Below are 24,171 nucleotides of genomic sequence, written 5' to 3'. Positions count from 1 at the left end.
ATTAGCAATGGATAGCACCTTCCAGTCCTTTTCAACACAACAGGAACAGAAAAACAAGATGGGCTTTGATAGGTATTTCCATAAATAGTCTTCCTCACCGCCCCCCCACCACCACCACAGGGCGCTTGAGGTAAGGACCCAGGATTGCAAATTCATGCAGTACATGCATTCAGGGCAAATTCATGTGAGTCTCAATGTCCCCTCTTCCCTCACCTTGCCCAGGGCTACAGAGGCTCAGTAGATTGGTTATTCCCAACCTCTTCCTTTCCCTCACTAGAAATCTAAGTAATTTATAAGGACCCAATCCTCGTTTAATCAAAACAGAGCATCTGGAGAGATTTACAAACAGGAAGAAAATTTATGTCCACAAAAGACACAAGTTTCCTGCCTGCTGTATAGCTTAAGGATGGTTTGTGCCAGACAAGTAGGAATCTTGATTCATGTTTAACTTGGTCAAATTATCTCTCTCTTAAAGTTAAATAGGAATTCTTCCCCACAGAGGAAGATCTAACCACATCTGATTGCCTGACCGAAAGGTTTTTCTGCGTCATCTGGGAAATCTGCCGTTCCCAGAGACAAGGAGGAAATTACTTTTTCATATGGAGATGTAGATAAACGGTGGAGTTAAGTCTAGAAAGCGCTTGTGAGTAATGGAACTGAAAAGCCATTTGTGTCATAACAGAGAAACGAATGATTTGAGATTGTTTGGCCATTCCGTCTCTATGCAGGAAGGATGATAGAGAGCTTTGCCTCACAGACGTCACCCTTCGGATCTGAATCTTTATTTGTGACCATGTGGAAATTCTAGACCTGAGGTTCTTCCTGAGAGTACCCTGTACCACATAAGCCTCTCCAAAAGTAGGCTACCATCCTGGACCTCAGGCTGGGAGAAAGACAGGAACTGTACCAGAGTCAGGAACAAAGCCACTCTCCTAGATGTCCTCTAGGACATCTGAAAAGCAGTGGGACAAAGTCAGAGAATGGAGGAGGGGACTGGAAAGCGAATGTGGTTCAGGAGCCCCGAGGAGGGTACAGACTAGCTGGCAGCTTGGTGAGCGGGGTTCGGGTGAAGAGCTACAGCGGCCAGCCGCCAACACCTGGCCAAGCGTCCCTCCCGCTTGGACATTCACGCTGCTGTATGTCCCCTCCCTTCTTTTAATGCCCAGTGCCATTGAGCCGTGACTTTTTGAAATTTCTCATGACCAGTCTAATGACCATTTTAATGCAGATACTTGTGGAATGATGGTGGTCAGACAACCAACACAATCTCTCTTCATTAAGAAAAGGAATGAGAATTGTTATCGATGATACTGGTCCATGGGAAGAGCATGTTAACGTTCCTTGTAAATGTAATATATATGAATTTTTAAGTGAAAAACTGAACATATTATTTACTTATTTTCAGAGATTTAAATTATAATAATCTTGATGAATTCCCCACTGCAATCAGGACACTGTCCAACCTTAAAGAACTGTAAGTAGGACAAATTTAGTGGGAGAACTATTCTTTGTGAATTTATATTAAAGTATGTTTGACGATTGCACCTAATACGACTTACTAGAAAAATTTAAAAGGTCGTGTAAATAATGATTAACTACATCCAAAATATATTTAATTTGCTTCTATCACCAACAAACGGCAGATAATCATTTTTTAATTTATAATGGATTTCTCTAATATATATATATTAGAAAAAAGGATACATATTTCTTTAAGCCATACTGTTTTTCTAAGCCACATTTTCCCAACATTCATATACGTTATAGGTTTGTAGAGAACTCTATCGGAATTCAGTGATTTGCTGAGCATTTCAAAAAGACAAACTTTCCTAGGTTGCATAGGACTGGAGGAACACAATATATGTGCCTAGTGTAATGCTAGATGCCTTCATATACATTATTTCATATTTTTTAATGTTTCATAAATCTTATCTAATTCTTAAAGAAACTCACCATTTTACTACAGTAAAGCGAACTTTCAGCTATTAGGTTGCATATATTGTCTTTTATATATTATAATTACTTTTCTTTGTACCTAAAAATGTGAATAACCTATGTAATGTTCTAACACTTGGAAAGGAAAATAAACACAGAGCCTATTCTCTTGGCAGAGAGAAATAAGACACACAGCTAAAGGAGGTAGACAGCAGGGCTTGTTTATAAGAAAAAACCTCTATGTGGTTCTGCCTCAGGAAACCCCACACGGGGCTTAGCTGGGAAGTCATCATTGTCCGGGTCAGGCAGCCCCAAGACTGCCATTCACCTCATTCAGCCACAGGCCCACATAGACCAAAGACCATTGACTCTACCCCTCTGCCAGTCAGACAACATTAGCACTGACAGATGAGAATCAATTTGTTATTACAGACTCACTGAGCTGGGGCACCTTTCTTCAGCTCAGGAAATTTTGTCCTCATAAGGAGATTACTTAACTCTCTACTTCACTGCAGCTTAAGTCAATTTTCTCTTCTCCTGGCTTTAAATGGGGTAAAGAGGAGCGATCATAATCCTCTCTCCAAAGATGGTTTCCTCGGTCTCAAGTTGTTATACCATGATGCTCTATTGGATATTAACAGATGGATTTTCTTTTTATAGCATTAGGTTGTAAGTTTCCATAAAGCACAGTTATTATTTTCAGATTCTTTATTCCTCTTTCCAGATGACAGCTTGTGATATCTTTTTCTCCTAGAGAGTACGTGAGGGCACAAACATTTCAAAATGCATAGAGGAATTTAACCTTATCCTCTAGTTACTAAAATTGCTGATTATTGCCACGGGTTTGGTGAGGGGACTATTAAATGATTTTACCCCACAGGTTATTTTCTATAAATTATCTTTTCCTCTCTTTCTAGAGGATTTCATAGCAACAATATCAAGTTGATACCTGAGAAAGCCTTTGTAGGCAACCCTTCTCTTATTACAATGTAAGTAGCCATAGTTCTTTTCGATTTTTCTATCCTGCGATATAGCATGAATTGCACTTTTAAGCATACTATATTTGCCCAAGTTTTGTCTCGGTCACTGTAGTGTATATGGAGATGTTTTGCTAAGTTTTAGCCAAATGCTGAAGCAATATTAGAGATTCTTTTTCTTAGGACCTACAATGTGCATTGCCTTATGTTTGGTATCTTCAAATGCCTTGTGTCACTGCACAATAATCTTACGAAATGCTTTTTTGCTTATCTCTATTTCCTAAGGAATAAAACTGATTTTTACAGCATCCATGTCAAGGTCACCTAGTCATTCAGAACTTGAACCCAAGTATAGTAGAAACATAAATTATTATGTTCTCACCCCCAAAAAGATAAATATATGATAAATAGTTAATTATCTAGGTTGGGGGAATCCATTCACCATGTATACATATATCCAACCAACACACTGTAAGCTTTAAATGTACAATTTTATATGTCAATTATACCTCAATAAAGCTGAAATAGAAATACATACATACATACATTATTATATATGATAGAGGTCCTTTACCGCAAGGAGGGGGAGATGAGGAGACTACTGCTTTACGCTAAGTAGCCATTCGATACCCATTCATTCTCGAGTCCAAACACTGAGTTACATTTATACAAACTAGGATGTAATTCTGGAAAGGTGCATATGTTCTAGGAAGGTGTATATGAGGATCTGTATGCCATAATGGCATAAGATAGAGTTACAACTTCAAAGTAGGATTAATTCTATGTTTCATAGTTAGCACAAACAGAAAATTGATCCTGTGTAGGTACATATAGGAAGGTGAAAATACGTAAGTAATAGGCTGGCTCTTAATTAAAAGACAACTGGCAGGTTTGGGACATAGTATTGGCCCAAGGTCATGGGTGGGGGGTCTGAAATATGGAGGAGAGTAAGGACGACTTCTGAAAAGGACTCTAGAGCACTTCCTGGCAGATATCCGGCATCCTGTGCCAACTTGATAGAGAGGCTTTCTGGAGCCGTGTAGCATTTGTCACAAATGCTCTGGAATCCCAATTAGCCCTGACAACTGAGAAAAAAAAATACCATTCATCATTTCTGAAACGTTCTGACAGTATGTTGGCAAACTAAGGGGGTTAAAGTTTGTTGCCAGTAAACATTAGTTCTCATTAGAGAGTATTTACGTACTGAGAAGTTGGCAGATTGCATTGCCTTTCTTTGCCCCTTCTTTCCTTGAAGCCACAGGACTGGTTTTCTTAATGACCCTTTTGATATGTTAATACCCCTTGAAGAGGACTAACAGCCCCCCAATACTTATTAGCACTTCTCTCCACTCTTTGCTGGCCTTGACTGTTTTCTCCCGGAAGCTCTTCTGTCCTTGCTTCTGCCTCCATGTCTATCTCTGTCACTACCGTCCCCGCCCATACTCCCCCCAACCCAGATTTCTTTGCTTTCCTTGTCCATTGGCTACCCAGGCCTCATTTCTTCCTCTGTGGTCCCCATCCTATCCATAACTTCTTTCCATCCCCTCTGCCACCAGCCCCTCTGCTAGCCATTACCTCTAGATTTCTACCAGTCTAAGGCTCACCCCCCTGCCTCTACCACCAGCACAGTGCTCACCCTGGAAGCACAGCATCCATGTTGTCATTCTCTTGCTGTGAAACATACAGTCAGTGTTGTCTGTTTACATTAAACGCCAACTCCTTTCCCTGACAGTCTCAGCTTTCCACATGGCCCCAGCCAACCCTCCTGACCCATTCCTCAGTTACCTTACGCCATAACCCAGACCAACTAAGCTACATTCATAGGACAGATCCCCTCCTTTATTTCCTTTGCTCCTATGATTCCGTCCCCTAACTATGCTTGTCGAAATTCTGTTTTCCAGGGTCTATTTCAAATGGCATTTTCATGAAGTTTTTCTTGACCTCATGAGAGAACTCCCTCCTGAGAACCCTATAGCTCCGCCTTGTGTTTGTGATACTTATGCCTTATGTACATAAGCATGTGTATTCATAGCTGCCCATTGTACTTACATGCACGCAGGTATATGAACCTAATTACATATAAACAAGCACATAGTGTAGATAAGGGATAATGTAATATTCTGAGGACAGCTCCATTTCTAAATTGTAAGATGTATAGTCCTCCTATAATCGAAGAGAATGAAAAAAAAGAATATATGTGTATATATATATATTCCTGAACCACTTTGCTGTACACCTGAAACTAACACGACGTTGTAAATCAACTATATTTCAATAAAAATATTTTAGAAAAAGATTTATAATAAAAAGATGTACAAGAGAAAACAAACAAAAAAGACCTATAGTCCAGCTCTAGCCCTTTCTCTTACCAGTTGTCTAATCGAAGGGAAAAGAAGAAGTCAGAGGGTGGGAGTGCGGACGGGGGTTTGGCATGTTGAGTGACAACTATATCCCAGGCCCTGTGCCAGATGTTACATGTGCGTTAGCTCTTTTAATGTGTACACACACCCTACTACTAAGTATTATTACCTTAGTGTAACAGATTAGAAAGTTGAAGCTCTGGGAGATAATGAGCTTACCAAAATATCTGAGCCTCAGCTTCTTCCTCCAAAAATGAGGGAAATAGTACCTAAGTGTCTATGCCGTGGATCTTATAAAGTTGGCAGGTGGATTAATTGAGCTCTAGATGTGAAAATGCTTTGTCAACCAGAGAGTCATATCCCCTTATTTGTTTGTTTTATCCCAACTGATTCCAAGCTTCTTTAGGGCAGGAACACCTTATCATTCTTATTCACATCCCCAGCATCTAGCATAATGCCAGGCACATAGTAGATAGCTAATGACAGCCTCCTTAATAAATCAGTCTTTAACGGCAAGCAGTACCTACCCTCATGCTTTGAGCATAAGAGACACCAATAAATATTTGTTGAATTTAATTGAACTGGAAGGATGTCTCAGCTAAGAACTGTTTGTGGGACTCCATTGACCAGGCGGTTCAAATACCTTTACATTGAAAACATCTGTAAAACAAAATATTTCTGAAGTTCTAATAATATCTTACCTTTTAGAGCAATCATTGATTTTTTAAAATCTAATGTTACAAAAACCCAGAGTAGCAAATTTCCTCTCAAATAATTTGAAGGATCCTTTGTGTGTGTGTCATAAGATTTGACCAGAGGATATGACCCTCATGTGACTATATAGAACTTCATCTTTCTTTAGCTAATGATATAACCGCCAGCACCTTGAACTACCTTTTGCCACTCAATGGATAGGCCACAGATATTGGAGGCAGAGGAAGAGCTTTAAGTATAACTGTAGTCAGTTCACTTGCTTTTCTCCATAGGAGCTGACATTCATATCTGCCTTGCTGTCAGAGATTTTCAATTTTATGTAGTATGGATTTCTCAGCAAAAGTCTCATAATACGAATGAAAATACTTTTGAGGTTTACCTGAAACCAAGTAATCAAAATTACACAAGTACATTGAAGGCATTTGTTGAAATTCTGAACAGGTGTTCATTTGTCATTCAAGTTTTATACTAAGACGTTGGTCTTTGGATTTTTTCAGACATTTCTATGACAACCCTATCCAGGTTGTTGGGAGATCTGCTTTTCAACATTTACCTGAACTAAGAATACTGTAAGTGTTTATTTCTCTTACAGAACATTTTCCCTTTGCAAGGTTGCTGTGAAGACCAAATGAACATTTCAAGTGCTTTGAAATGGCCATAAAAATGACCCCTTCCTAGAATCTTCTCCCAGTAATACTCATGTACTCCTCCTTCTAGGACTTTGAATGGTGCCTCACAAATAACTGAATTTCCTGATCTAACTGGTACCGCGAGCCTGGAGAGTCTGTAAGTACTTGAGTAGGCTCTTGACTTTGCCCAGAACTTGCACTACCCTTCAAGCCTGACCAGTCTTAACATCAGTGAATCAAAATATGTCACTGTGTGATGCCTAAATACAAGAATGATGTCTGGTTTGTGTTTCCACAGGACTTTAACTGGAGCACAGATCTCATCTCTTCCTCAAACTGTCTGCGATCAGTTACCGAATCTCCAAGTGCTGTGCGTGTCAGTAAAGCAATAATGTTGTGTAAACGGGGGTGAAATGACCAACATTATTTCAATAATCCTTTAAAAGAGGAGAAAGTTCTTTCCTCGCAGGTTTTCAGGAGGTCAGGCCTCCTTTGCCTACTCGGGGCCAGGGAGGTGGCTCTCAGATGTGACCCTGGTAATAATGGCAATGACGTACCCCTTGTTTCCAAGTCCCAAACAGTCTCCCATTAGAGTTTCAACTAGCACACATTTCCCTTCAGAAAATGGATGTGAACAAGCCAAAATAACTTCATTGCCCCCAGCCCCAAATCCTCTGCAGGGCAGGAAAAAAAAAAAAAGAAAATCATGGATCGAAAACCCAATATGGATGCCAAAATAAAATTATCAGACCCACACAGACCTTGATAAAGGCAAGCAAACATTCTTCCGGTATAGTTGCTGGTGCCATGTTCTAATGTTTCATCTAATGGCTAAACAGCTTGCATATGTTATTTCTGTTGACTTGGGGCTTTTTTCCTCTGCCCTTCCCACATCTTACAAAAAGTAGTTTATAGGAATTGGGAGAGCCTTGTTCTGACCTTCCATGTTCAGCCTCCCCCCTCAACGCCCTGTGATCTCCTTCTCAAGCACTGCTGGGATGTAGTGAAAGCACCCTTAGTCTCTCGCATGGCTCTGTTCTCACATGGCAGACTTCTGCGGCAGTCGAACGCCTGTGATTCCAGCACAAGCTTTCCGGAGTAACAGAACTACAAGCAGCTCTACAAATGTCAAGTGGAAGAATGGGAACGTTCTTCAGTGATTCTGCCTTCCCCTCTCCCCAGCCCACTACGTCACTTTCAGGCCGCAGTTGCTCAGTGATAGGAGTTGCAATAAACCACATAACAGCCTTAAAGTGAGTCGTTCATGTATAAAGGAAGGGGATTAAGAACAAGTCTCCTCTTCCTCACCTCGTATCTCCCTAGAAGGTATAGATACAGGTGAGGAAAGAGAGAATTAGGGAAGTAAAGTACATCTGTCAAAATCACACTGCAAGAAAGTAGCAGAGTTCGAATTCAAATGCAGATGGTTTGATTGAATAACTGGGAGAACAAGTATAGACACCAGGTGGTGGAAATCTCAGTAGCCGTCTTCGAATTCTGCCCACCACACCAAGAATAAGCATAATTATCCTCCTTTCTTCAGGAAGCTGGCTCAGTAACATGACCAGGATTTCACATACTGTAACTAATAAACAGGGAGCCAGTATTTATATCGCATCTGTCTCCAGTATGTCACACAGCGAACGGTAAACCACCCGGGTCTAAAGCTGCATACACCGAGGCTGACTGGCGAACTGATTAAGAGCAGAAGCTCTGGGGTCTATTTTTCTGGTTCAAATCCGGCCTCTATGCTATCACAGTATCTTGAGCGAGTTATTTATCCCTTCCGGGGCTCCATTTCCCAGCCTATAAAATAAGAGATGTAGCCACTTCCTTCAGGGGATCGTCATGAGGACGCAATAAGTTACTACACGTCCAACACTTAGACCAGCACCTGGAGCACTGCAAACTCTTCGACCATGTTAGCTCTTATCATCGTCTTTCTCGCTTCCTTTACACCATTATTCTTTCCTGGAGTGGAAACCTAGAAAGGCCTGAAAGACAGCAACTGCATTAATGGCAGTATCCGGCCATTTTCAAAGCACATCAACCTGTAGCGTTGATTTGCTCTTCACAACAACCCTGCAAGATCAGCAAAGCAAGTATCTTCTCATTAAAGAAGAGAATTGAAAAAGACATCAGTGCTTCATCCAGCATATCAACGAAGTAGAATTAAAGTTGATAGTAGAACCCGGGGTCATGACATTTACTCCACTCTGCTTTCTGTTCTGGAAGTACAGGTCTGAGAGCTCTCTTCCTTTGGCTGCGTCATCCACTGAGTAGCTGTTACATGAGGCAATGTCACTGTACATGACTGATTTTGCCTCCAAGTTGCTTCTTCTCCATGGGAATGACTTGACTGTGTGTGGCTTTCCCCACTTACTAGCTGGTGATCTTAGTCTTTGCTTTGTATGGGAATCAACACAGATGTTTCCTTCATAAGGTGACCACAAAGATTAAATGAAATAATTCAGGTCAAGCTGTAAACACAGTGTCTATATATAAGAAGTGCTTGATCAATGCTAGCCATGAAAATCATTAGGTAATAGGTAGGAAGGTGGTGACACTGTGTCTTTATGTAGAAGAAGGTTTCATGTACCCTCTACTAAGAATTACACAGGAAGGATTGTTCCCCTTGCTGTCTGTGGAAATGAGTGAACCAGATTATTATCAGCTTTGATAATATGTGTGTCCATTTTATCACATTCACTACTTTCCAAAAATACACACCATATTGTTAATCGGCTGTATTTGTGCATAGGTGTGGGGCATTTTTGTTTTGGTTTGGTTTGGTTTGGTTTGGTCTTTCAAATCTCTAGTGTAAACTACAAATTTGTGTTTGCACACAGCTTTATCTGAATTATTCATGTGTAGTAAATTGAACTGTATTTCTACTTAAGTTCTATTTATTCAATAAATGTAAGATAAAGTGATCAATTTCAAAAATAAAGTAATTTAAAACCCTCTCAGAAAACAATATGGATTTTTCAGTTGCATAGTGGTGATCTGGTTTTAAGAATTAGAATCAGGCATGAAAGTGAGTTAGTTGATTAACTGATAACTTTTAAAACATGAGGCAAGATTTTTATATATATATATATATATGTATATATATATATATCTGTTACTTTATCTACCAGCTTTCTTTTTTTAAGCTTTCTGCAAATTACCATGGCTTGTTTCAGATTAGTTATATTATACTATAAATATGTCCAGATGTTTTTGTTATTCTGTAATTTGTTGAGTTTGGGCTGAAGACTTTCTTAGATTCTTTTTCCCCCCTTGTAATGATTGATTTCAAAGTTAGTGCTATGTTTTGAATTGTTGTTGGGATTCTTTTTCTGTTGATTAGAAAAGAACCAACAATGATTCTCTCAACTGCACAGATACAGCAGCTCTTAGAAACAGAGGCACAATTATTTAATTTAATTTGTACTCATTTCTGTAAGATAATAGCTAGAACATTGTAGATCATCACTAACAAAACATAAATAAATTCATTAAGTAAATTATTTAAATCAATTAAAGAAGTATAACAGTTACATTTCAGTTGACATCTGAATCTACTGCTTAATCTAATAATGCCTATGACTACCTGCTGCACATCAGGGCTGGGGAAAAGTTCATAGTCTGCCTTTGGGAGCTAGATCATGGTGGAGGGGAAAAGAGAGCAAAGCATGTTTCCTTACAATTAATATGTAACAGATTTTTCCCTTTTGTACCTTCTGTTTTTCAGAGATCTATCTTATAACCTGCTAGAAGATTTACCCAGTTTTTCAGTCTGCCGAAAGCTTCAGAAAATGTATGTCTGTAAGAGTCTCTAAGTCACCAAGCGCAAACCAAGAGCCAAAACTCACATTTCCAGGGGTCATTGGTTTGCTTACCCTGTGGTTCACTGGGGAGACATGTGATGCTTTCCCTTCTTACACACAGGAGCTGTGACTGTATAGGATGTCTGTAAAGTTGGGAGACATAGACGATATTATTTTACCATGCATTATACTATAAGTAAGGCATTTAGTATGTTGTGGGTTTTTTTTTTTTCCTAACCTGGTATAGTAATGAACTGGGTTTATTTGAGCTTTGGAACTTTTTTGAACTTACACCTCCAATGAGTGGCATTATTTTTGTTTTGTTTTGTTTTTTTTCCTGAACACAAGTGAGGCTCATATGCATGGCATTACGTTTTAATATGGGGGTACTTTTGTTGGTATGTTTGCTTCACAATAGTAACCTTCATGGGAGTTCCCTGGCGGTCCAGTGGTTAGGACTTGGCACTTTCACTGCGGGGGCCCAGGTTTGATCCCTGGTCTGGGAACTAAGATCCAGCAAGCCGTGCGTGCGGCCAAAAAAAAAAAAAAAAATTTCTATTCTAAATCACGATAGTAAGCTTCAGAAGAGGTGCCGTATTAGTCGTATTTCAGGTGCCATTGATGCTACTTATGCATGAAACATTTTAGAATTCCTCTCTGAAAATTGCATCCTCCATAAAACATCAGCGTTGTTGCTTTATAGTCATGCTTTGGTTTTGGTCAAAACAATACTAACCATCTATCCTTTTCTGCTTAATTTTTCTCCGAATGCCTTTGGGCGAGGAAGGGAGGGGAAAAAAAATCCACCTTGAAAGGTAACGACTTGACACTCCTGAAGACCCTCCAAGGATATAAGAAAGACTCAGAGGGCAGAGAGAGGCATCCTCAAGGTGTTTGAATGATGTTGGCATTTAGAATATAGCTTCAGATTCACCCAAAGGGAAGAGCGGCTTTGAAAGAGAGGCAATACTTTTTTATGTGGATACATTGCAGTGTTCTTTTTTAAACAAAAAGAAATTTTTCTCAGTGTCACTCGGTAGTCGTAGTTCATGTGTTCCTGTGACTGAGGGCAGGTGACCCCTCTGTAAAAGTTCTCTGAAGACTAATCTTTGAAACCTGTGGCTCTGAAATGAATCTTTGGAACCTGTCATTTCAGAGACCTGCGACATAATGAAATGTGTGAAATTCGAGCCAACACCTTCCAGCAGTTGTTTAGCCTCCGCTCTCTGTGAGTACTTCCTCTCGGCAGCTTCCCCAACATCGAGCACTTTTTATCTCTTTTGGGTCTTCCCCTAATATTTTCTTTTCACTCTATACTTGTACTGTTGGGCCTTTGTGCATGTATCTGCTAGGAGAAGGCAAATATTTTGCTCATGATCATTTCCAGGAACAGGTTCAAAAGCAGTAAATTTGCAATCTGCCCTCTGCCAGTCAGCAGACGTGAAACTCTGATAAAGGGGAAGGAGGCCAAGCTATTGAACTGCCTACAAAATGTGTTTCTGTTCCTAGCTGGGAATTGGCGGAGATTGTTCTGCCTGCAAAACCGGGGTGACCACACAGTTCTTCCTGCCTGTTTTTCTCTCCTGGTCAAACAGTTTTTCAATGTGAGTCTCTCTAAGTGCTTAAGAATCACCTGGAGGTGACTGTAAAAAAATGCAGAGTTCAGGTTCTCACTTGCCTCATGAGTTAGACCCTCTGGAGTAGGGCCTGAGAATCGGTATTTTAACAAGTACACTAAGGTTTAAGCACAACTGTCCTGGAAAATGCTTCTGTTGCTCAGATGACTAAGATTTGTAAATATTAAATTCCATTTTATGATTGAAAATACCATATATTTGACATATATTATAGATATTAATATATTATGTAAATGTATAATATATTTTAATATATACTATAATAGATTATTATATATATTAATATATATTGAAAATACCATAACTACTGCTCCACTCTGATGTGCTTTGCACATTCTGTGCTACAGGACTCAACACTCAGCACTGACATCAGGTAGACCACACACTACCTGAAAATACCATATATTAACCATAAGTTTAAAAAAAACGGTAACAGGTTTTTTGTGCATGACAGATTTTTTCCATCCCGAAACTGGATTTCAGTGTAATTTTGGTGAACGATGACAATATGTAATGTTTAAACTGCAGGATGTTGTTAAAAACCCTTTCTTTCCTAAAGTTTTTCTTAACATTTAAGAGACTATACCTTCATAAAATAATACCATTCCTCAAAACATTTTAAATTCACCTTGGAGAATCAGTTTCTCCCAGAAATTCACTTTGAAAATCATCTTGCTCTGAATTTAATTGTGTTGCCCTTTCCTTACTTTTGGTCTAAAATCGGCTTGTGAAGTTCTTTAACTTTTTAAAATAAATGTGAAACAAAGATATTGTACATTACCTACTTTTATTACCTGCCTTGTTCACCAGGTTGGAGTTCTGGCTCTTTCCAAAAGTTAGTTCTTTTTCAAATATATCAAAGATTGATATATTTGATAATACTGTGTTGTACAATTGAAATTTGCTAAGAGAGTAGAACTTAAATATTCTTCACCAAAGACCCATGAATCACTCTCCTAGATCACTGTCATCACCCTCCTTACTGGACTTTCCACCATCAGTCTTTACCCATTCATCTCATTCTCCAAAGAGAATTTTTCTTAAGTAGAAATTGAATCATGTTACTTCCCTGCTTCAAAAATCTTCTGTTATTCCCCTATTGTCTTCAATACCAAAACCAAACTTCCAAGCACCATCCTTCAGAATCTGATTCCAACCCCCTGGAACACCTTTATCTCTCACCCACCAGTTCCCAGTCCCTTGACACATGGACCATTGTTTCTCCTGGTCCTGTCGCCCATTGGATTCCTCCCCACTCTTAACTTGCCCCTGTCCATCCCATAAGAACAACATCTCCTGTCTCTGAGCCCTCTCCACTCTGATGTGCTTTGCACATTCTCTGCTACAGGACTCAGCACTCAGCACCGCCATCAGGTACACCACGCCCTACCTGAAAACGACAAGAATTTTTTCATCTTCTTATCCCCAGCATCTAGTGCAGATGGCAGGGCTTGCAACCCTCACTGGACACGTATTTGATGAGCAGCTCAACAGAAGACAGTCTCCTGCCCAATTCCCATTTGTAGCTTTCCCACTCCTTCCATGCCATTCTTTCCCCTCGTTAGCTGGAATTTTCTTTTGTTCTGCCATCGATGAAAGGAGAAAACTAAAAAGGCTTCCAGTTTTCCCCAGTTCAGGGGCCTTTCAAATGAGAATGTAAATGTTCTGTGAATACCATTTATCCTAAGTAACTCAGAGGGCCCAACACCATGAATAAATTACTTTTCTGTGCTAGAGAAAAGTTGACAGTGATCACTTTCAGTTTCCTCAAATGTCTACACTTTAGTTCCCTTCTGAGTTATGAATTTTAAAAATACGAATTTTAAGTTCATTGCTCTTTTTCTAAAATGTGAAATTTCTTATTCCTGTAAAATTATCTACATTTCATTACATATATGTCTGTGGAGGGAAGGGGTGAGTGAATTTTATTTCTCAATAAATTGTAGATTTTGTTATCAAAGGCTTTTATTTCTAACATATGCTAGCCCCTCTCTTCTTCATTTCCCAGTTAAGAAATAAATGTCCAGGGGCTTCCCTGGTGGCGCAATGGTTGAGAGTCCACCTGCCGATGCAGGAGACACGAGATCGTGCCCCGGTCCGGGAAGATCCCACATGCCGCGGAGCGGCTGGGCCTGTGAGCCATGGCCGCCGCGCCTGCGCGTCCGGAGCCTGTGCTCCGCAACGGGAGAGGCCACAACAGTGAGAGGCCCACGTACCACAAAAAAAAAAAAAAAAAAAGAATTAAATGTCCATTCTCTTTATTGGGAATTTTTTTTTAAAGTATCTCTGTGTTTCTCTTAAGGCCTGACATACATGGACAATGTACACAAATTTTTGTTGAGTTTCATTACATATCCGGGGACATTTTATAACTTAAAATTTACTTGCCTGTCAGAGGAAGAGCCTCAGAAGTTCCTGTCTCTTCCAATTCCCTGACCCCTACTCATGTTAGAAATGCCCTAATAAAATTTTACAACCATGTTAAAGTCAACTTTTTAGCAAGAAGAGAGTAAAATCTGAAGTATCCACCTGAAGGATTTTCCTGGATTGATTTAAACAAGGTTGCTTTAAAATTCTCTTTCATCATTTTATACTATTAATATCTGCCTCTGAAAGATGATTTGATAAGTTAATTGCTCCTGTCCTGAATGGAAATTACATTTTGTTAGAAGAATGAATATATATGGTAAAACTTCACACAGTCTTCTTTCACATAATCCTCTCACTTGCCTTTTTTTTTTTTTTTTAATAGGAATTTAGCTTGGAACAAAATTGCCATTATTCACCCCAATGCATTTTCCACTTTGCCATCTCTAAGAAAGCTGTGAGTATTTCATGACTTGTTTATGGCATGTCTTTTAATAATTGGGCCCCATCTGATTAATCAAAAATGTTGGTTTTGCTGAAAAAGCCCGAGTGCACAGAACGCCCAGCCCTCAGTGTCTCCTGCACTGGAGCTGGATCACACCAGAAAGGAACACCCCACTTCCCACCCCCCACCCCTCCAAGGCCATGTGCGTCCTTATGTGGATAAATGACCATCTGGGTGACAGCTGGTTCTGGTGATTGAGGTGAAATTTTCCAATTTTGCTGAGCCATCAGGTGGAATGGACTAAGTAATCAGTTCAGTTCTAAAGGTCTTTCATTTTACAGTTTGCCATCCTGACTAACAGAAAATCTTCCTGTCCATTTTTTCCCTCCCTTTCCATCTCTTGCTCTTTCCTCTCCCTCTCTCCTGTGTCTCAGAGACAAAGAAGGAACTGGTCAGACAGAAGTTATGGCGAGAAGGAAGAAAATAAACCCCCAACAATGTTTTCCCCCTCACCCCTAACTTGATCTAGTCAGCACCACTTTTCAAATTATGTGTAGCACCCTCCACTTGATTTTCGATGTCCCCATCTGGCAGAATTAAGCTGAATGTAGAAATTACAATTTGGATGTGATTAAAACATTTTTCTCCTGCAATTCTGATGGTAAATAGAAGAGTTGTTCAGGAGCTAAAACCAAAATGGTTCCTTTTACCATTAAGAGGAAGGACCCTGCTTAGAAGTTTTTATGGAGCAGTTTAATCATCTTTAGGTTGCTTTTTTAACATAATCATTTTATGCTAACACAGACTAAAAGCCAATTGTTGTTTGATGTTTTGCAGGGACCTATCATCCAACCGCCTGTCGTCTTTTCCTGTAACTGGGTTACATGGTTTAACTCACTTAAAATTAACAGGAAATCATGCCTTACAGAGCTTGATATCATCTGAAAACTTTCCAGAACTCAAGTGAGTTTGTCATTAAAACTAATAAGATACATTTGTGGTCATGTGAAACAATAGACGTGTTATAGTGGTTTTCAAAATTTATGGGACTCTTTTGAATTGCATTTCATGCCTTCAAGTCCCCCACCCCTGGGGCATTGTTAGGACAAGCCCTGGAGTGGAAGAACGTGTCTTCCTGACCACACTTCCTTCCTTCTTCAAAGATGCCTCCTGGAACCACAGAGTTCATGGAAAGAGTTTGAAAACCATTGATCCGTGAGATACAAACTAGGACATGTAATTAAATAACATTATAACATAATTGTACTCCTGTTGACATGTTTAAATTCGTCTTGCTTATGTATATGTTCTAATAAAATGTACTAAATTAATATTTGTTTAAGTAATGCTCTTTAAAACCTGTTACACTTATTAGCGATAAAGTCCCTTGAAAGATTATATATATATATGTATATACACATATATATATGTATATACACATATATATATTCTGTATATATATTAAACCACAGTACTTTTTACATACTTTAAAACCATAACCCCAAAAGAGAGTTTAGAAAATGAAAGAGAGGAAAAAATGTCTACAAATACCCTTAAACAAAGTTTTATGTTATTTCCTTCCAGATTTTGTTTCCAATGTATTTTTAATTGTTAGAATCACAGTACGTATACAAACTTATATCACCTTTTTGTCACTTTACGTTATGTCATAGCATAAGCACTTTTTAATGGTGTTACAATTTTCCTAACAGTCATTTTTTAGTGTTTTTATTATGGAAATCTTCAAACTCAAAAGTAGAGAAAATAATATATCCATCACTCGGCCTCAGCAACTGTCAACATTTCATGGCAATAATTTTTAATAACTCCGTTGTTATGAATAGCACTGTAATCAACATCTTTATGCACATAGTTAATATTTTAGATTACTTATTAAAGCTAAGATCCACAGGCAGAATTATTAAGTGAAAGATGAGCACTGTATTTAACAATCTATTTCTTTAAGTGTGTGTTTTTGTTTGGTTTTGTTCATTCAAAGGGTTATAGAAATGCCTTATGCATATCAGTGCTGTGCATTTGGAGTATGTGAAAATGTCTATAAAATTTCTAATCAATGGAATAAAGGCGACAACAGCAGTGCAGATGACCTTCATAAGAAAGATGCTGGAATGTTTCAAGTTCAAGGTAAGAGCTGCTATGTCACTGTGATGAAATTGTGTCTGAACGGGGCTTGAAAAGTCATCGAGCAGATCATCTGAACTCCAAACAAGTCCCAAGTCCAGCAAGTTGAGGATCAATCCCACTTTTTAAAGATTCTTAGAGAAAGAGAAAACTCCTTTAGGATTCATTCTAAAAAGTCATCTTTTCTCTAAGGGATTTCTTAATACTTATATTTACAATTAGATCCCTTTTAGCACATATTGTCCTCAGGGGTAAATATTAAAACTGATTATCAATATTTTCATAAACTTTTTTGAGGGCCTTATCCCTGTGGATAACTTTTTCAAACATGCTTCTGCGCTTTTTTCTCCAGAAAATACAATCTATTTTTATTCTTAAACCCCAGTGGGGAATGGAGGATATAGACATTTTAGATGCCTCCATATTTCAGCAGAAGGGCTTAAGAATCCAACTTCTTATCCAACTAATCCTAAAACATTCTTCCCCACCTACACCCCACAAAGGCTAGCTGTCAGGAAAGTGAAATGAAATAATGTCTGTAAAGCACTTGGCTTTCCTTGAAGCAAGACCTGACTTAAATAGACAACAATGTACCTCAAACCACACCTGTGGTAATGAGGCAGTGCTCTGAGCAGCCCCCAATTTCCTTTCCCTGCCAACCTTGCAAGTTTGCACAGAGTCTAAATAGACTGGCTTTTCTTCCTTTGGGTCTTAATGATTTGTTGATTCCCAAGCAAGTACGATTCAGTCTGTCTGCACATTATCTTAACTTTTCTTCCTGCACACAGACCTGATTAAGGAGCTGATATTATAGCCCTTGGCTTTTTTATTTTAGGCTACAGCACATGTCTTGCTCTTGTTCTTGCTTTCATTTTTGCTTTTTCTGCCTCACCCACCCTAATTTCTACTATATTTATTCAACCCTCCCCCCAAAAAAATAAACAATTAGAGTGTCTACTGTGTGCCAGGCACTGTTCTATGCCCTAGAGGCACACAATGAACGAGAGAGACAAGGTTCTTCGTGGAGTTTATTTTCAAGGACAACGATTTAAAACCCTGGTCCATATATTGTAATCACACAGAAGCTTTTAAAAAACACTGGTGCCCAAACCTCACCCCAGACCAATTAAATCAGTAAGTGTGTTAGATCACAAAACTCCTGTTTCATGGATAGCTAATCCAAGCACCAGTTACTTGATTTGTCCTCTGTTAAGCAGAATTCCCCAGAAAGATTGAAACTTACTAATTCTCCCTCTTGTACTCAGAAAACACAGCTCAGAACATTTGCACTATAGCTATCTAAGTGTTAGAAAATTGGATAAAGTGGTTCTTCCACTGAATGGAGAGGCCCACGCTCTCTCTCTAATTTAGGTCAGTGCAATTTGGGGCCATCGTGAGCTCCAGGGAACAAGAACAGAATGAGAGAGCTTCGACGTTATGACAGGGAGTCCAGGGTTACTGTCCCTTGCCCCCAGTTCTGCTGAAATTCTGTCATATAGTAGCTTGAGTAGAACATCCCAAAGCAATTTTATAATAGACTTGCAAGAAAGCCCAGGGAAAAGTGGGATGTCTGACCCTCAGTTCCCTTTGTGACATTTCATGTCTCTAGGGCAATCCAGGACTCTCCTCCCTGGAAGTTGGCCCCTGAAAAGAGAGACAGAACTAATCATTCCAGAACTTCTCATTCCTGCAGATGAGCGTGATCTTGAAGATTTCCTGCTTGATTTTGAGGAAGACCTGAAAGCCCTTCATTCGGTGCAATGCTCACCTTCCCCAGGTGAGAAAGGCATCAGAACTGCTCAACAGCAGTACCCACCCTTAATTCTGAGGCCATCAGGGACATTTGGCTACACTTCAAGGCAAAATCTGTGCCATCTTTGCAGCTCATCAATATCCCACCCCATGGGGACCTTTAAAATACAAATGTTCGTTCCCTGGAGTTGGTCTCCATTCATAAATAGGATCTTTGTAGGAGACTTTTGATTCAGATTAATGGAAATGAAAGAAACAATCTTATAGTTAGAAGTATATGTAATTTTTAAAATAATATTAGCTATTTAGTCTGGTATGCAACAGTCTTGCTTCATGTAATCACTGATTTTTGACAGTGATTTCTTGTAAGTCTTCTCTAAATAGCTATTTGGTTAAAGCAAATAATAGTTTTAGAGATAAGTAAAAACTATATATATTATTCACTTAATTGTTTGTCCCATTCCCTGAAATAGGATAGGCCAGTTGAAAAAAAAAAAAAAAAAAGACAGCTGGGGAGGGTTGATATTTCATTTTCAACAATTTGATGGTTCCTTGCACCTAAACGTCAAACGTCAATGTAAACCTAAGATGACATTCTCATGAAATGCACCTTCATACTTCCTCTTCTAACATCACTGAGTATTTCCCTAGGATTCTCCTTCCCTGTTTACAGAACCTTTCTTGAAGCATTCTGGACAAATATCATAAAACGCCCAGGAGGGACTTCCCTGGTGGTCCAGTGGTTAAGACTTCGCCTTCCAATGCAGGGGGTGCGGCTTCGATCCCTGGTCGGGGAGAAAAGATCCCACATGCCTCCAGACCAAAACAACAAAACAAAAAAAAACAGAAGCAATATTGTAACAAACTCAAAAAAGACTTTAAATATGGTCCACATCAAACAAACAAACAAAAAAAAAACTTTATTAAAAAAAAAACAAAAACCAGAGATCTGACTTGTTACCTGGCCCTCACACTGCTGTATTTGGGGGACCTGAATGCAGTGATTTAAACTCCCCGGCTCCATTTCTCTGGGCATAGCTTGAAAATCTGGGCACCCGGTATATTCACCTTTATGTTAAATAGTGGTTTAATAAAGTGGAGTATGCCATAAGGGAACTGTGTGTTACCATGGCTGTTACTGGTCTCTATCTCTTGGTGTCCTAACAAGAGAAACAAAGAAGTAATTTGGCAAAAGTTGTGAACCCTAATTTGATACCCAGTCTTTTTCTTCCTTGGACCTCTAGGCCCTTTCAAACTCTGCGAATACCTGTTCGGTAGCTGGCTGATCCGCATTGGAGTGTGGACCATAGCAGTTTTGGCCCTGACGTGTAATGCCCTGGTGACTTCAACCGTGTTCAGAGCCCCTCTGTACATTTCCTCCGTAAAACTGTTAATTGGGTTAATAGCCGTGGTGAACATGCTCACGGGGGTCTCCAGTGCTGTGCTGGCTGGCGTGGATGCCTTTACTTTTGGCAGCTTTGCGCAGCACGGTGCGTGGTGGGAGCAGGGGGTCGGCTGCCAGGTCGTCGGGTTTTTGTCCATTTTTGCTTCGGAATCCTCGGTTTTCCTGCTTACCCTGGCAGCCCTGGAGCGTGGGTTCTCTGTGAAATGCTCTGCAAAATTCGAAACGAAAACTCCTTTTTCCAGTCTGAAAGCAATCGTTGCGCTCTGCGCCATGCTGGCGGCGACCATCGCCGCGGTTCCTCTGCTGGGCGGCAGCGAGTACAGCGCCTCCCCGCTCTGCCTGCCGCTGCCCTTTGGGGAGCCCAGCGCCACAGGCTACATGGTGGCCCTCGTCTTGCTCAATTCCCTTTGCTTCCTCGTGATGACCATTGCCTACACCAAGCTCTACTGCAATTTGGAAAAGGGAGACCTGGAGAATATTTGGGACTGTTCTATGGTGAAGCACATTGCTCTGTTGCTCTTCACCAACTGTATCCTTTACTGCCCGGTGGCTTTCTTGTCCTTCTCCTCTTTACTGAACCTCACATTCATCAGCCCTGAAGTAATTAAGTTTATCCTTCTGGTGATTGTCCCCCTTCCTGCATGTCTCAATCCCCTTCTCTACATCCTCTTCAATCCTCATTTTAAGGAGGATCTGGGGAGCCTGGGAAAGCAAACCCACTTCTGGACAAGATCGAAACACACAAGCCTGATGTCTATTAACTCTGATGATGTTGAGAAACAGTCCTGTGACTCAACCCAGGCCTTGGTAACCTTCACCAGTGCCAGCAGACCCTATGACCTGCCTTCCAATTCTGGGTCACCACCAGCTTATCCGATGACCGAAAGCTGTCATCTTTCATCTGTGGCATTTGTCCCATGTCTCTAATTAATATGTGAGAGAAAGTTTTCAAAAATTGAAAACCCAAAAATGTGAGGTTGAGTATATCAGAGCAGTAACTAAAAAGAGCTGAGTGGAAACTTGATTTAAAAAAAAAAAAAAAACCTCTCAGTGTCAAAAAGCTGATAATTATTGATACAAGAGAGTGAAAAATAAGTCTAAATGCTGCTTATATAACTCGTTCAAGCTATATAACTCAGTCACACTCTTCAGGTAAGCCTAAAATATATATAAATATTTTAAAAACAGATTGAAATGTTCAAAAAATTCTCCATGATTTCAATTTAATTCTTTTTCAACTCACTTGCTTACGAAAGGGGTTTTAAACCAGAAAACCCCTTCATATATGGTTGGAGGTATTAGGAAAATAAAAGTTTTTAAATGGCCTACATTACTAAGTAATGGTTGTGACCAGTAGGATTTCATTTTAATGACCATGTGGAGATGTTTTAGTACTGCATCACCTTTCCTCAGAAAGGATCCTTCCAGGTCACCAATACCGCTGTGAATGGATAACATAAGGCACTATTAATTCATTCATAGTCACATCATTTTTAGAGATGCTAGATTTTAGGTATCAGCACTAGATGGTTCCACCCTCAGTGGAATAAAACTGCTTACAAATACTTTGAAAGGAAAATGAACTTAAATTCATAAATTGCCATGAAGGCAATGATGTACAGATGAGGTCTTGTCTAATTCATTTTTAACTCCTTGGTGCCCAGAGGTTCGAAGAAAACTCCATTGCCGGCAATGGACATTCGCAGAAAAGACGGTAAGCAACCTGGGATTATTTTCCCGCTGGGTGAGTGCACGTTTTTCACAGGAGGTTTTATCACTTGATTCAAACTGATGTGCATCATAAGGTAACAATCAAATGCAGACACAGCATAAACTAAATCCACTGACATAACTTCTCACAGGTACCTCTAGTAGCTTTAGCAACAATGTCTGAAACCACTTTTGACTCAACAGGAACTTGGTAATATATTATCCTGTTTATTTAGCTTGGTTTTAGCTATGTTGTCTTTGGATCAACCTACCTGATGTCAAGAACATGACTTCTCTGCTTATTCCATATTTAATACATGTGTTAGGTATTGTACAAGGCAAAATTATTAAATACTAAAGGTCAAAGGATGAATTAATAATTTCTATTATACTACATTAGCTTCACTACATCCAAACCAAAAGACTGTTAGGTAGATTTATTTTTATATAAGCATGTTTATTTTGATCAGATGTTTTAACTTGGAATTGAAAAAAATACATTTATGAGATGTTTTATAAGATGTGTAAATATAGAACTGTATTTATTACTATAGTAAAGATTCAGTAATACTAAGGACCATGATAATAAACCATGTACAGTGGCATATTCTTCCATATATATTGTGTTTCTCTGCCCATTTTCTTTAAATTCATTAACTGTATGTAATATATGTAAATGTATATAGTACTTGTAAATAGACTCCAAACTTGCTTTTCTATTAGGTACAAAATAAAAGAAATTTGTAATAAAATGTGTGACTATAAAACAAAATATTTTCAAGTGCTTTATTGATCCCATAGGCAAATACATGGTCTCCTAAATGTTTTTGAGTTTTGAGGTTTAAATACATTTGCTATCTAAGTATTTGCACTTCAGTATTTTAAGTATTCTGGACTTGTCTTAAGAAGTAAATCTTTCACAAGAACAAATCAAAATATCTTTACCAACTCCTAGATTGTTTTAACTATGACTGATAAGCCATTTTTGTCATGACAAATGACTTGGTGAAGTTCATTTTCCCCAGTGATAGTTTGGACTTCATAGCCAGAGTCTACTTCTTTTGCAATGTAAAAAGAAAGAAACACAATTAGAAAGAAATGCATAAATAACAAATCAACCCTAAAATCATTCAACATGAATATGAGTTTTCCGTAAATTTTTCCTTTAAAGAAAACATATTTTATGACCATGTCAAGGCCAAAAGATAAATACACGCGATTCTCGGGGCACAAAGAAATACACTAGTCCCCTTTAGTTCTCATCCCCCAAAACATAAGGAATGAAATGATTTTTCTAAACACCTAGTGCTAGACCCTCCCAGCTTCAATGATGATTCCTGCTCTGCCTGTACAAATTGTAAAATGAAACCATCAAGTAGTAGTTGAAGCCTCAGCATTATTGCTAAGATGAACCCATATTGACTGAGCACCTCCAGGGTACCTGGCACTGAGTTTCCCACCCATCCATCAGATATAATCACGTGCTTCAACCTAACCTACTTAACAGGCATCCAGTGGGATCCTACTATGCAGCCTACACTTTGTCTTCAGCTGAAACAAGGGCCATAACATAATCTCACTGCTCTTAATCTCATACCTCTTAGCCCAGGCAGCTGATACGAAAGTTGCCTCAGAAGCAGTGGATCTCAGTCTCTCTTCTCCACATACTTGCTTTTGGGTACCCAAAGTTAGGAACGTCCCGGCAGCCCACCCCTCCCTTTCTCTCCCACTCAAGAAAATGCAAGTCAGTGGTGTGACTTTTTTAAAGGAAAAAAAAATCCACTCTGACTTATTTCTTTAAAAATCCACAAACTCTGGCTTCCCTAGTGGCGCAGTGGTTGAGAGGACGCCTGCCAATGCAGGGTACACAGGTTCGTGCCCCGGTCCGGGAAGATCCCACATGCCGCGGAGCGGCTGGGCCCGTGAGCCATAGCCGCTGAGCCTGTGCGTCCGGAGACTGCGCTCCGCAGCGGGAAAGGCCACAGCAATGAGAGGCCCACGTACCGCAAAAAAAAAAAAAAAAAAAAAAAGATGTTGAACTCAGATTCTACACTGATTCATTCATTTCAGACGCAAGTTCCAGCATGTTTGACCCTTGCAGCCTATTGAGGAGGATGATAACAAAGCTTTAGCTTGTCTGGGTTCAGAAACAGGTAGAACATACATGTTATGAGCTGGAGAAGCATTGTGGAATATTGTTCCTAACTCTAGCCACATTAGGACATCACTTACCATTCTAGCTGGGATATATTAAGTGGGAACCTTAAAAACATGCTACTCCATGAG

At 39.5% G+C, this 24,171-nt stretch overlaps 1 protein-coding gene across 2 annotated transcripts in view; it reads left to right on the top strand.

Annotated features, from left to right (window-relative positions):
• The window catches only part of LGR5 (leucine rich repeat containing G protein-coupled receptor 5), a 120,812-nt gene extending 98,176 nt beyond the window's left edge, over nt 1–22,636 (top strand). Inside the window, exons 7-18 of one of the 2 annotated variants that reach the window (XM_030866275.2) lie at nt 1,406–1,474; nt 2,853–2,924; nt 6,484–6,555; nt 6,704–6,772; nt 6,914–6,985; nt 10,352–10,417; nt 11,584–11,655; nt 14,817–14,888; nt 15,714–15,839; nt 16,876–17,021; nt 18,712–18,795; nt 20,015–22,636. In XM_030866275.2, the coding sequence (XP_030722135.2) occupies nt 1,406–1,474; nt 2,853–2,924; nt 6,484–6,555; nt 6,704–6,772; nt 6,914–6,985; nt 10,352–10,417; nt 11,584–11,655; nt 14,817–14,888; nt 15,714–15,839; nt 16,876–17,021; nt 18,712–18,795; nt 20,015–21,102 (2,008 nt within the window). In that variant the 3' untranslated portion in view covers nt 21,103–22,636. The remainder of the gene's footprint in view (nt 1–1,405; nt 1,475–2,852; nt 2,925–6,483; nt 6,556–6,703; nt 6,773–6,913; nt 6,986–10,351; nt 10,418–11,583; nt 11,656–14,816; nt 14,889–15,713; nt 15,840–16,875; nt 17,022–18,711; nt 18,796–20,014) is intronic. The other variant, XM_060306524.1, reaches the window with a different exon arrangement.
• The last annotated feature ends 1,535 nt before the right edge of the window (nt 22,637–24,171 follow it).

The sequence above is a fragment of the Globicephala melas genome, chromosome 10 (genome assembly GCF_963455315.2).
Source record: "Globicephala melas chromosome 10, mGloMel1.2, whole genome shotgun sequence".
Taxonomy (NCBI): domain Eukaryota; kingdom Metazoa; phylum Chordata; class Mammalia; order Artiodactyla; family Delphinidae; genus Globicephala; species Globicephala melas.
This window is presented reverse-complemented; position numbering and strand designations above follow the sequence as displayed.